Source organism: Rissa tridactyla, chromosome 1, assembly GCF_028500815.1.
Source record: "Rissa tridactyla isolate bRisTri1 chromosome 1, bRisTri1.patW.cur.20221130, whole genome shotgun sequence".
Classification (NCBI taxonomy): Eukaryota; Metazoa; Chordata; class Aves; order Charadriiformes; family Laridae; genus Rissa; species Rissa tridactyla.
In genome coordinates, this window is record NC_071466.1 from 66,147,794 (window position 1) to 66,161,452 (window position 13,659).

The 13,659-nt window shown below is 38.5% G+C and overlaps 1 protein-coding gene across 2 annotated transcripts in view; it reads left to right on the plus strand.

The window, feature by feature from the left end:
• MYO16 (myosin XVI) overlaps positions 1–13,659 on the plus strand; it is a 327,046-nt gene that overhangs the window by 216,806 nt on the left and 96,581 nt on the right. For both annotated transcript variants that reach the window (XM_054193468.1, XM_054193479.1), the window contains one exon: positions 11,472–11,547. In XM_054193468.1, coding sequence (XP_054049443.1) covers positions 11,472–11,547 — 76 coding nt within the window. The remainder of the gene's footprint in view (positions 1–11,471; positions 11,548–13,659) is intronic.

Sequence of the window (13,659 nt, forward strand, 5' to 3'; positions counted from 1 at the left end):
GGAAACTATGATATAGTTGCCATCACAGAAACGTGGTGGGAAGACACACACAACTGGAGTGCGGTGATTGATGGCTACCAACTCTTCAGAAGGGATAGGCAAGGAAAGAGAGGTGCTGGGGTGGCCCTCTATGTTAGGGGCAGTTTTGAATGCCAAGAACTTAAAAATGTGCGTGACAACATTGTTGAGTGTTTATGGATAAGAATCAAGGGGAAGGCCAATAAGCCAGACATCGTGGTGGGAGTTTGTTATAGACCCCCAACCAGGATGTAGAGGCCGATGAAGTATTCTATAAGCAGCTGGCAGAGGTCTCGTGATCGCTCACCCTTGTTCTTGTGGGGGACTTCAACTTCCCAGATATCTGCTGGAAATACAACACAGCAGAGAGGGAACAGTTCCGGAGGTTCCTGGAATGTGTGGAAGACAACTTCCTAACACAGCTGGTGAGGGAGCCAACTAGGGAAAGTGCCCTACTGGACCTGCTGCTTGTTAACAGAGAAGTTCTTGTAGGGGATGTAAAGATTGGAGGTCATCTTGGGCAGAGTGATCATGAAATGACAGAATTTTCGATTCTTGGTGAAGCGAGGTGGGGAGCCAGCAGAACAGACACCTTAGATTTCCGAAGGGCAAACTTTGGCCTGTGGACAGTCCTGAAGGGCAAAGGTGCCCAGGAAGGCTGGTCTTACTTCAAGGAGGAACTCTTAAAAGCTCAGGAGAGGGCCATCCCCAAGGCCCAAAAAACTGAGCAGACAGGGAAGTAGACCAGCCTGGCTAAATAGAGAGCTTTGTCTGGACCTCAGGAAAAAAAGGAAAGTTTATGATCTTTGGAAAAGGGCGTTGGGTACTTACGAAAAATACCAAGATGTAGTGAAGCTATGCAGGGCGAAAATTAGAAGGGCCAAAGCTCAAGCAGAACTCATCTTGGCCACCAAGGTTAAAGATAACAAGAAGAGGTTCTTTCAGTATATCAATAGAAAAAGGAAGACTAGGGAAAATGTAGGCCCACTAACGAATTAAATGGGCTCCCTACGGGTGGAAGACACAGAGAAGGCAGAGCTACTGAATGCCTTCTTTGCTTCAGTCTTCACTCCTAAGCTGTCCCTCATGAATCCCAGGCCCTGGAGGCAAGGGGGAAGGTCTGGAGAGAGGAAGAGTTTTCCCCAGTAGAGGAAGATCAGGTTAGAGACCACTTGGCCAAACTGGACATCCATAAGTCCATGGGCCCTGACGAGATGCATCCGCGAGTGCTGAGAGAGCTGGCAGATGTTATTGCTTAGCCACTCTCCATCATCTTTGAAAGGTCATGGAGAACAGGAGAGGTGCCTGAGGACTGGAGGAAGGCCAATATTACTCCAGTCTTCAAAAAGGGCAAGAAGGAGGACTCAGGGGACTACAGACCAGTTAGTCTCACCTCTGTCCCTGGGAAGGTAATGGAGCGACTCATTCTGGATATCATATCCAAGCACGTTCAGGAGCAGAAAGTTATTGGAAGTGGTCAACATGGATTTACCAAGGGTAAATCATGCTTGACCAACCTCATAGCCTTCTATGATGTTATAACTGGTTGGCTGGATGAGGGCAGAGCAGCAGATGTCATCTACCTTGACTTCAGCAAGGCTTTTGACACTGTCTCTCATAACATCCTCCTTAGGAAACTGAGGAACTGTGGACTAGACGTGAGGGGGTTTGAGAGCTGGCTGTGTGACAGGACTCAGAGGGTTGTGATTAATGGAGCAGGGTCAAGTTGGAGGCCTGTAACCAGTGGTGTCCCCCAGGGATCAATACTTGGACCAGTATTGTTTAACGTATTCATCAATGACCTGGAGGAGGGAACAGAGTGTCTGGTCAGCAAGTTTGCTGATGATACCAAACTGGGTGGGGTGGCTGACACCCCAGAGGGCTGTGCTGGCATCCAGCGCGACCTAGACAGGCTGGAGAGCTGGGCAGAGAAGAACCTAACGAGGTTCAACAAGGACAAGGGTAGGGTCCTGCACCTGGGGAGGAAGAATGTCAGGCAGCCATATAGGTTAGGGGTGGACCTGCTGGAAAGCAGCTCTGAAGAAAAGGATCTGGGGGTCTTGGTAGACAGTAAACTATCCATGAGCAAGCAATGTACCCTTGTCACCAAGAAGGCCAGTGGAATTCTGGGCTGCATAGGGAAGAGTGTGGCCAGCAGGTCAAGGGAGGTCATTCTCCCCCTCTACTCTGCACTGGTGAGGCCACAACTGGAATACTGTGTCCAGTTCTGGGCTCTCGAGTTCAAAAGAGACAGGGAACTACTGGAGAGAGTCCAGCGTAGGGCAACAAAGATGATTGAGGGACTGGAGCACCTCCCTTATGAGGAAAGGCTGAAAGAGCTGGGACTCTTTAGCCTGGGGAAGAGAAGGCTGAGGGGAGACCTTATTAATGTTTACAAGTATCTAAAGGGTGGGTTTAAGGAGGATGGAGCCAGACTCTCCTCTGTTGTTCCCAGCAACAGGACGAGGGGTAATGGGCACAAGCTGGAACATAGGACGTTCCGATCAAACATGAGGAAAAACTTCTTTACGGTGAGGGTGACAGAGCACTGGAACAGGCTGCCCAGGGAGGTTGTGGAGTCCCCTTCTCTGGAGATTTTCAAGACCCGCCTGGATGCAGTCCTGAGTAATGTGCTCTAGGCAATCCTGCTTTAGCAGGGGAGTTGGACTAGATGATCTCTAGAGGTCCCTTCCAACTCTGAAAATTCCGTGATTCCATCATTAGTTGATGACTTTACATAGTAGGTCACTTTTAACTTGAGATCTCAGTAAAGCCTGCTGTCAGGAAGAATCTGGCTTTTTCAGGATTTAGTGGCAGCATGTGATATGTGCCTAATAATTTCAAAGTCCTCCATGGAAGACACGTGCAAACTGCAGGTGCTTCAGGATAACCAGACAACTGACACCTGGACCCTCACAATTACCTAAGCAACAGACAGAAGAGATGAGTTCAGATGAACATGTCAGATGAATAGAGTTCGATGAGCAAGAAATTGGCCAGCTATGACAAAGTCTTTTGATTAGAATGCACGTTATAATTCTGAAACAAATGTTATAGCTTTGCCGCTGCTTATTGTGAGAGGTAATTAGAACAACCTTCCCTGACGTGATTTTCTGAGTAGCAAATGCAGGGAGTTTATCTCTCTGCTAGAAAATCAGTTTAGATTCAGAAGGGAGTTCTACGTGCTTGCTAGGGTAAGAAGACCAGAAAAATAACTCTTATCCATGCTGCTAAAGGTACTGGATGACACAGTTTCTGCGATGATGAATATTTTAGGTGGAACAGATTTACACCCAGTCAGCTGACTATTGGTAGTGGGTACTCCTATGAGGCATGTTCAAGACTTGTCTCCAAGTCACCAAAAAAAGACTTGCTGTCTCTGTCATATCTCAAGGCGACATTATATGCCCTGAGCTCTCCAGAGCAGATGAAAGGTTGGAATGTGCATGCTTAGGCTTCTTTAACCAGATTAGGGTCCTTTACAGCAATATAAATGGGGAAAGGGCTATTTTGTGGCTCCTCATTTGGAAAAGAAGTCAATGGAAGTGTTGAGTAGTGTTCTGACGCAGGCAAATTTGTTCCTGCCCAATGATAGAAATGTGGTCATTATGGAAAGGATTAAGACTATTTGGGCAGTGCTTAAATTCCTAACCTAAATACTCTGAATAACTCCCTGGAGGCTCTTCTTTCATCATAAGGCCTTCTACTTAGACTCAAATTATTTGCCAAAGTTAAGTGGTTTGAATACTTTCACTATTGGGACTTTTCAGTAGGAATGAGGGCAGGCAGTGGTTAGATAACAGCCCAAGGAAGATTTTATGAAACTTATTAGGACTTAAAGTGATAGAGTAAGAATTGACCATGGACTCCAGATGTCTACATCTGTTTATAAATCTGTTCTATATTTGTTAGGTAAATATTTTTTTTCATGGAGTTCTGCTGTGATTATACAAATTTATCACAATGGCTTTAAAAGGTTCCACACACCAAAAAAAATGACATGAAAGCAGCAACAAGGCAGCTGCATTAAAATCGCAACCAGAACAATTTCTTTAACCAGAAAATGTCTTTAAAATTAAAAAAATGTTTGTCTTACTCTCTGAAGAAGCACTCAGTAGGAACATTTGTTAAGATCCAAGTTCCAGGTGCCCAGTTCTGAAAGTTAAACCGTGAGTGGTAAGGAGCACACTTTTCATTAACGTGTATTTTATCCTTGCATGGTTGTTTAAATTTTTTTTCTTTTTTGTAACATAGACACTTGATTTGACCTTTTCCTAATAATAGTAATGACATTTAATCTAAAGGTATGAACAAATAGACAGCTCTCCACGTAATGTAAATTCACACATTCTTTTGAAGTCAATGGAGATCCTTTGATTTACATTGGCCAAGGAAATATTCCAGACAGTCAGGTTGTTCTTTGCATCTGTATGGCAGTAAAATGCTTGTCGCTGCCAAACAGAGAAGTTCCCGTGCAAGTGTTTAACTCTCCTTACTTCAATAGTGATTGAACAAAATCCTTAAAGACACTTGCATTTTTGATATCCGATGGAATTGTTATCTAGCTATCATAGATTGAAATTTCCAGTGATTTATGATGTTTATTTACATAAAATCTGATGATAGCATTACTCTACTAAATAATTATACAAATTGAGTCTATTTTCAGACTAGCATGTCTTCATAAGTTGATAAGTTGAAAAATAAAAACTGTGATTTTAAAACTGCTGATGCTGTTCTTTAGATTGTGCTATTACTTAGCGCATTTAGTAGCTTTTTATAAATGTCATTTGTGATTTATGCTTTAAGAAAATTGTTACAGGATCAGGCTTTTAAATATATCAGCTTTTATTGGCACTCAAAAATAAGAATTTCATTTATAAAGTAACAGTAGAGTTTGGCAGGTTTTGAAAGCCATTTTTATAGTCTGATACCAATTAAACAAGTCTAAAGTAAGGGAAGTATAAAGCAATCTTTCTCTGGGTCATTACCTTCAGAGATCCCCAAAATCATAACAAGACTTGATTTTATTCTCACTTACCACAATTTTTCACTGATTGTAACTCCTTTAACTTAGTAGCACTTCCCATTATTTCCCTGAGTATAACTGAAAGAGGAATCGGACCCACAGGGTAGAGAAAGAATTACCAGTAAAATGTGGCAGGTAATTGAACGTGAAATTTTTCACTTCCAGGCTTAATCCTTTATATGTGGGTGACTTGTCTAGGCTGGTGTTTGTGGAGGAAGTCGCATTGAATGCAGGCTCTGTGTTAAACAAGGGGTGAAGGCAGACATCCTGATCTCTCTAGGTAACAAAAGTTGTTAACTGCAGTGTAGTTCACAGCCAATGTGAAACAGCTGCTCCTCCAAGTCACCTAGAGCAAAAAAAGCTAAAAAAAAAAGCTATGTTTGCCCTGGTGTGAATCTCGTATGGACCTTTGTAATTTGAGCTCCTTTTCATCAGGAGGTTATGTATGTAGCTTGAAGTCCAGATAGAATCGGGTTCATATCTTTACTCAGGCACTTACAGTAGCTATTTTAGCAACTCCTAAGTGCAGTTATACTGGAAAATGCAGCATCTCACTGAAGACACCTCTTCTATGTATTTAGTTGAGATTGACAGACAGCCTTTTGTGAACAAAACTGATATCTCTTGCTCTATATTATGAGAGAATTACAGCTGATACAGATGTGTCCATGCAGTCTTAAAGACCTTTAACATCTTAATGTTTTGTGTCGGGATAGCCATAGAAAAAATTATATTTTCTTACAATAGCAAGTCTTTTCGATTGATTGTAGTCGTGCATTGCCAGGTATTGCCCATTCCCTTACATTTATGCTCAGTACCTTTTTCTAGGACTACACATACCTATTGTTGTTCCAATCCTGCTTAGCCTTAGACCATTCCAGAAAAGGCAGTGCTGAGGGAAAAGAGAAGAGAAAATGGGTCAGAAGTGAAAAAATGAAAACATGAGGTCAAAGCAAGCCTAAGAAGGCATATGGGAAGAAGAGGCTCAGAGTAATGTGTAAGGGTAAAAATCCTAAAGAATTTGGAATCCATACTTGAATTTCTGGTGAAAACAATGCTTTAAGAAAATCTGTATGTACAATATCATTCTGAGAGACCTTTGATTTTTTCTTACTTTCTTTACTGTTTTGGAATGAAGAAAGTGGAATAAAAGAGGAAAACAATATGCACAAGTAAGCTTCTGCACATAGAAGAAATCAACACAGGGGTGAGATTTTTCAGTGGGAGCTGAGAGAGAATGCTGTATTACACAAATGTGACAACGTGATCCTGTGGAAGAAGGAAAACAACTTTTTATTCATTTCTCTTGACTTTTACTATTATGCCTGCACAGCACTGAATCTGTCTTTTTCTGCATGAGCGATATGATACAGTTGTTAACTGTATGAACATATGCTCAGCAAAGGCCACTGTGAGCATTAGTACTTGATCATATCAAGTATTTTACTTTATCTCCCAGTTTTAATTTTGCAGCTGAGCAGAATCCTACAATGCCTTTACACATTATGAGTCTCTTCTAAGAGCGATTTAATGTCTTGGTATCTGAGTGCTATAAGACAAAAAGCTTATCTGTTCTGTTCAGGCAGAAGGTAGAAAAGAATGATTTAGGCTTTGTATGACTGGGGAAAAAAAAAAAAAAATCCTAGTGGAAGGCTTTACTGAAGGTTGTTTAACACATTTCCCCGAACACTGACAGTCTGATCTCTTCTGGAAAAATTCTGTTTATCTGGGGCATTGCTTTGTTTCTGATGCCCGACATGAATGTGGGTATTCTCGGCTGTCTGCCTGGCAGCGCTGTGAGAGCAGAGGCACGCCGATACCATGCTGCAAGCTTGCCTTGAGGAAGCGAAGTGTTTTCTGTGTGCAGTTGACCAATGCATCCGTCCATCAACTGAAACTATACTAAGAATGTGTAATACTGAATTTCTAGGCACTTTTATTGATAACATTAATATTTACATAGTAGGCTCTCGTGTAACGAAGTGCTTCACATGAATTACATCTCTGAACTGTCAGCCTCACTGATAGTCATGATTTTTGAAGAATAACATTCCATCACGAAACTTTCTTGAGGACTCAAAGTTCTTTTTTTTAATTTTATGGAAGATTAACATATCAATAAGTAAATCAGAAATATATTGTCTTAGCACAATGCCAAGAGACACAGCTTTACCTAATAGTGGTATTCAACATACTGGTGTTCGAGATAATGAGCTATTTGCCCATTGTTCATGTAATCTGAATAATATGTCATTACAATTTAAGCTTTCTGCAGTTTAAATATATACTTGAATTTACAAATCAGATAAGCCCCTTCCCGTTGTTTGCCTTGCCACTGTTTTGACTTATAGTACTGTAATAAACTGATCAGATCAAAAGACCAGCTTCTTTGCTCTATAAACCAGTGCACATAATGTCCTTTAAGTGCAGATCAATGTCTGTTCCATTTCTCAGCTATGTGCATTTCAAAAATACCTCTCAGCTGTCAGCTCACCTTCAGCAAGGCAGTCTTCTCTGAAATGCCTTGTATATCCCAGGCAGACTCTGAAACTGAACCTCTAAATCAAAAGACAAAAGGAGATGGATTAATCAATAAGGATGCTTTCATTTTCTCTATTTTTTCCCCAGGCTGAATCCCCAGACATAACAATCAAATCAGTCTGGTCTAAGCTATACCAAAGCCTATAAAGGTTACTTGACAAAGATTCTCTTTTCTTCACGCAGACAAGATAGTCATGCTTTTTCTCCCCCTCTCTCTCTCTTTCTTTCTTTAGGTAGACTTGATTTTGGACTTCCACTTACAGGAGAATATAATAGAACACTTCCCCCCACCCTTCTGTTTTGTTTGTAAATATTTGCTGGTTTCAATATGCTACTGTTTCTACCACAGTGTTAGAATAAGACTTTACAGACTATATAAAATTGTTTCACTCATTGGTAAACAAGACTTGTTTTGGGAGGCTGAGAAGCCCAGTGATCCTGAAAAAAATGGCACATTCAAGCTTTTAAATGATACCACTCACACTGAAGTACTGGCAGAAAAGTAAGAACTGCAAGTGACCCGCTGTGCATTGGAATTATCCTTGGACATTTTCTCAAAAATTTGTCTTTAACTGTATGAACTGGTTATTTTCTTGTTAACTAAATTTAACAACACATGCAAAACTGAGTTTCTGAGTTATGTTTTGTTATTAAAATAGTAAAATTTTCCCTTTTAACTAAGCCAAATCAACCTTAACGTTCCAGGTGGCAATTTCCTAGCTTGTTTCAGGCTCCTGCTGGATCTGCCGTTAACCATGAGTACTTTTGACCTATCACAAGATATGAGAACTATTTACAAAACAAAAGTATTTGAAGAATTGATGAAAATCATGTGTAACGGTGGCCCTGTTGGTAAAGTATATTGGGAAATCTAACAAACTTAGATAAAGTCCCTTACAAAATTCAGCCATTATAAGAGGGGATACTTCAATTCAGAATAGACATTTCTGAGAGAAGATGTACAATGGAGTGGCGGCACGATGATTAATGAATCAAAGAGGCAAGAGTATGTAAGAAGATAAGAGGAATGTGCGGTTCCCAAAGTTAGCTCTGTGCACATTTGTTCTGTGAGCCTCCTGTTTTCCTGTGGTGTTTTTTTTACCTCTTATTTGTATCTTCTAGTTCTTGTGATATTAAAACCAGCTATGTCCACTTAAATGACCAGAAAACAGGTTCAAAACAAATAAAATTAAGTATTTTTTTCACATAGCTAGTAACTAGTGAAACTCCTTGCCACAGAGTTTTATAGATGCTGAAAATGTTAATAATTAATAATGGAGACTCGTGGAGGAAATGTCAGTCCAGAGATATTAAACACAAAGATGAGATACAGCCTGCAGGTCAAGAGCTCCCTAATGGGCAGAAGCCCGGAAGCTGAGAGGAGAACTGGTGGGAGGGAGAGTGGATGTATTCCTCAATATTTTTTCCTAAATATCCAGGACTAGATGAACATTTGGCCTGCCCCACTACCACTGTGCTTAGGTTAATCTCTCTTTCTTTCTGAATTTAAATCAAGAAGGAAAGCAAATCCAGTCCCTTTCTTGTTTTAATCTGTTCTAATGAAATAAAATGCAGTGTGGATCTGCACACTATTTTCTTTTTTTAATAAAATATTTCAACTAGTTCAGATAATATCTAAAGATCTTATTTCCTTTGCTGAACACGGACACGTAGGTTTACCTGCTGTCTACACCAAAGTGTTCATCATGTAAAGCAAGATAGAGCAAACAGTTGCAATAAATAGAAGTGAGAATAAGGAGTATAATACCAGAACCATGATCTAAGCAAGTGCACATTTCCTGTCTGAATCATATTTGTTTGTTTTTGTTCTCCTCAGAATAACTATCCATTGTGCTTGAGTGCCAGTCAGTACAGAATTTTGGCCAGGTTTACTTAAGAAACTCAGTGGAAGAAAACTGAGGGAAATATATGTGCTTTAGGCAAAGTGCTGTGTAGGTTGGCATCTCTGATGAGGGCAGGATTAAATTAACAAAGTTGGCAGCTAGAAGAGCACTTCTTCCTTTTTCTCTTTTGTGGGACTGGCAATGAATATGGAACCCTAGAGTACCATTTCATTGAGTCAGTTTTCGTGTCTTTTGGCAGTGAATTAATTTACCAAGTCTATGGGAAGACTGTTAGAGAGTTAGCAATTTCTTCATAAAGGGGAATCCTGCTAACTTTTTAACTTTTTTATGTATTTTATGTGATATGAGAAATGTCTTACGAGTATAGTTGTAGAAGTTGGTGATGTATTGTACCAGCACCGGTACTGAAGCTTCTCCCTGTTTCAGTCTAGGCACTTAATCATAATATAGTATCTCCCACTGCTATACTTACCTACTCTTCCCACCAATACTCACTCTCTTCTTCTAATTTAGTCAAAGCCTGAGACATTCAATTAGGAACTGGCATTATAGATTTGTCAAATAAGTTCTGTTAATTATCTTTTATGGGCCAGTATGGTAGAACATTTACTTTAAGTACACTAAAAGCATTTAATAGTATACTTAAATTATTCTAATAGTTTGCTAACTATGTTGTATGTTCTTAGGAGATGCGATTAGAAAATTATATAATGTTGCATCTGTCATGGAAAAGAAGGTAATTCTATTGTTATACCTTTTCCGTGTCAGATGCCACACTAATTACATCATTTGACAATTACTAACTATACCAGATTATACACATCCAAGTCACATAATCTCTTTCATGAGTAAGATAACATAACTTAATTGTCAAATGACTCAATGGAAAACAAAATTAATGCACTGATTAGTATTACTAATCTTAATTATATATTTACAGCTTTATTAAATATACAAGGATAAAATTTCTGCAAATATCTAAGGCGCTTAGGATAGAGATCCAATAAAAAACTTTAAAAAGGCTTTAGATAGAAACATGGTACCAAGGTAAACAAAACCAAACTGTATTCTAAGAAGTTCTCATTAAATGTCAGCCTAACCCTGGAGGTACTACAATCTATAATTTTCTTCCTTTTTAACTTAAAAATTCCCTTTGGGTTCTACTACTGTGCAAGGCAGACCTGTTTATATCTAAAGCCTGTAAATTAACTAGTTGTTTGTTTTCCATCCCCATAAAAGGTAAAAAAAAAACCAACCCGGACTCAGTGACTGCTTTTTGTTCTTAGTGCTGCTTTTCAACACAGTGTCTCCTGGGATGGGTTTGGTCATATTTCCTCATTTTGGATGTACCGTAAGGAACACTGGCAAGAGCATTGTGTTTTGCTCACTTCTCAGAGTGCCCACCGCATGTGTTAGAGTTTACCTGCAGTTAGATGACAGGTGGAGTGACAATCCAATTGCGTGTTCTTGAAATTATGACATCAGGCAACTAAGGTGATCCAAAATCCTTATGTGCCTAGCTATTAGAAAGGTAAATGGGATTTATACATAACCTATAGACTGAACTTGCCTCCAAATGACGTATAAATGTCTGGAACGTTCCTTGAGTGTGAGCTGGGACTCAGATTGCTCCATGAGTGTTTTGTCATGGTCAGTGTGGACAGTTTCTCCTTGACAAGGAGATCTGTGATGTGGGAGCAACTCACCCAACCTACAGGGAAATTGATATTTAGGTCACTGTGTTCTACTCTACATTACACTTTTGATTCAAAGTCTTGCATTGTGGAAATGTTTTAAAATCAGTCTGATGAAATTTCTGTATGCTTGCAGAGACACACAGTGTTCAACAACCAGTTCTTCTGGTTCGTATTGTTGGCACTAAGAAAGGAACAAAAGACTCTTCTTGGTGCCAGCCTTTAACTGTTGAGTGGAAAAACCCCATAGTTCCATTTTACTGCTGTAAGATTTTTAAAAGATGCATTGGTCATTACTAATGATGTCACAATATTTTATTATAGGTTACTTACGAAATTGCTGGTGCGATAGAAAAAAATAAAGATTCCCTTTCACAAAATCTCATATTTGTAATGAAAAGTAAGTAAATGGTTTTGTCGTTGCGTTGTTGTTAATAATCACGATATTATGACTTTAATTTTAATTTTAGTTTTAAGAGAAATGTACATATATTTTATTTCCAGCAAAAAAAAAGTTACCCTCATCTTTTTGAAGTATGTACGCGTTGTTTGAAATGCGCTCTAATTTAGAAAGCTTTTAGAATTCATGAACATAAAGCATCTTCATCATGTGATGTACTGTAAAGAACAAGAAGGCATAGTGTGATCGATGAGTATGACTTGAGGAAATCATTGAGTATGAATTAAAACAAAAATAAACCCCAGAAAACAGGGAGAGGAAATAAGGCTCCCAAAATCATAGAGACTGCAGTGGGATGCACTTCACTGCTTGAGTACCTTTCTAAAAGCAGGAACTTGTGGGCGTTCTTATGTTTTTCAGTGAATAGATACAAATGTCCATTGAAATACAAAATCAAATACGTTTCCATATGCATATTGTATAATTATGCCTAATAATAATGCATCCCAGTTTATTAATTAATGATTCATAATTAGATTATTTAAAACCTCTATCATTTACCGTTTCTGTGAAGAAAAGCAAAACATTTTCCTCAGGGAAATGTCAGTGTATCCTGAGATGTTATTTGTCTTTTCTCCAACCACTGCAGAGTCTTTCACTTAACATATTATATGCTTATATTTCTTTCCGTAGAAATAGGGGTCTTTTGGAGGTCACATTTGTCTTCCAAATCAGCCATGCTGTTATAGTGTAGTTTTTCAGCAATTTTGCCGTGGAATTAGCTAAACTCACTAGTAAAATAATTGATGCATTTTAAAGGCAAACAGTGTACATTAAGGATGAAGAAAGAAATGGAAGAATTGATCTTGAATATAATTGTATTGATTATAGTTTTAGAGACATTCCAGTTTTCACTACTTGGAATTTGCATGATAATCTGCCAAAGAGTATAAGAAGGTATGGCAACTTCCAGTATGTTCTACAAGAGAGAGCATTCTTCCATTCTCTCCCATAGCCTCCTTTTGCACTTTCATTGCTGTTTTGTGTAATTGGCTATGCAACTGTTAAAAGGGAAGAATAGAGGATTGGATTGGATGTAAAATGGTTGATATGCTGACAGTGTGTGTATATGTAATTAAGAAGTCATAATAATAACAAACATAGCTAATGGAAAAATTCTAAAGGCAGAATATTTACAAGTGTGTAAGTCATTTAAGGGCTACGTTCCTTCTTTTTTAAGCGATTTAGGCTTAAAACCTATTGATTATCAGTGACGTATTTCCTTTAGGGTCAGTTTCATAAATTATGTAGAGGTATACTTTAAGCGCATGCTTCCTTTGATTTTCATTGAATTTAATTTATTTAATCAAAACCTATAAAATATGCTAACAACATTAAAGTAATTTGCATATATGTGTAAGAACGGGGAACGTACCTGTCCGACAAATAAATCAGGAGAGATTATTGATGTAGGTTTTATCTTTTTAATTTGAAGGACATAATTTTAATGCCTTTCCTAATGTTACTTATTACATTTATCCATATTTTAAAAATATGGAGGTTTATTATGTCCGCTGATTGTGCTGAAATTGTTTCAAGTATCTGCTTTACTGTCTTCCTCATAATTTTATTATTCCTGTTAAGTAAGGAATAGTAATCTCCACAGAAAAAGGGAAGCAAATCTATTGCCTTTAAGCATCTAGTAAAATACCTTTAGACAGCTAATAAAGAGCAAACTGAGGATTTCTACCTGCTATGCTAAACGTAATGACATTATTTATGATGCTTATCCCATTCATCCTTATGGTTTTTTGTTTGTTTTATTCACATGATGGGTGTGATCATAATTCCAGTTTCTAATAATGCCAGTTATAAAAAATTAATCAAAATTAATGATGGTTAAGGATATATCACACAACAGATTTTATTGCTTATTGGTGCTGTGACAATACAAGCAGCATGTAATTACCATGTTCATCTTAATAAGTCCATGACCATAAATGCATAAAGGATAATTTGACTGAAATGAGTATAAAGTTTCCTATCTGTTTTGAAACTCAGATTTTTATTTTTAAGAACACATCTTGGAAGTGTATTTGTTTTGTACTAATT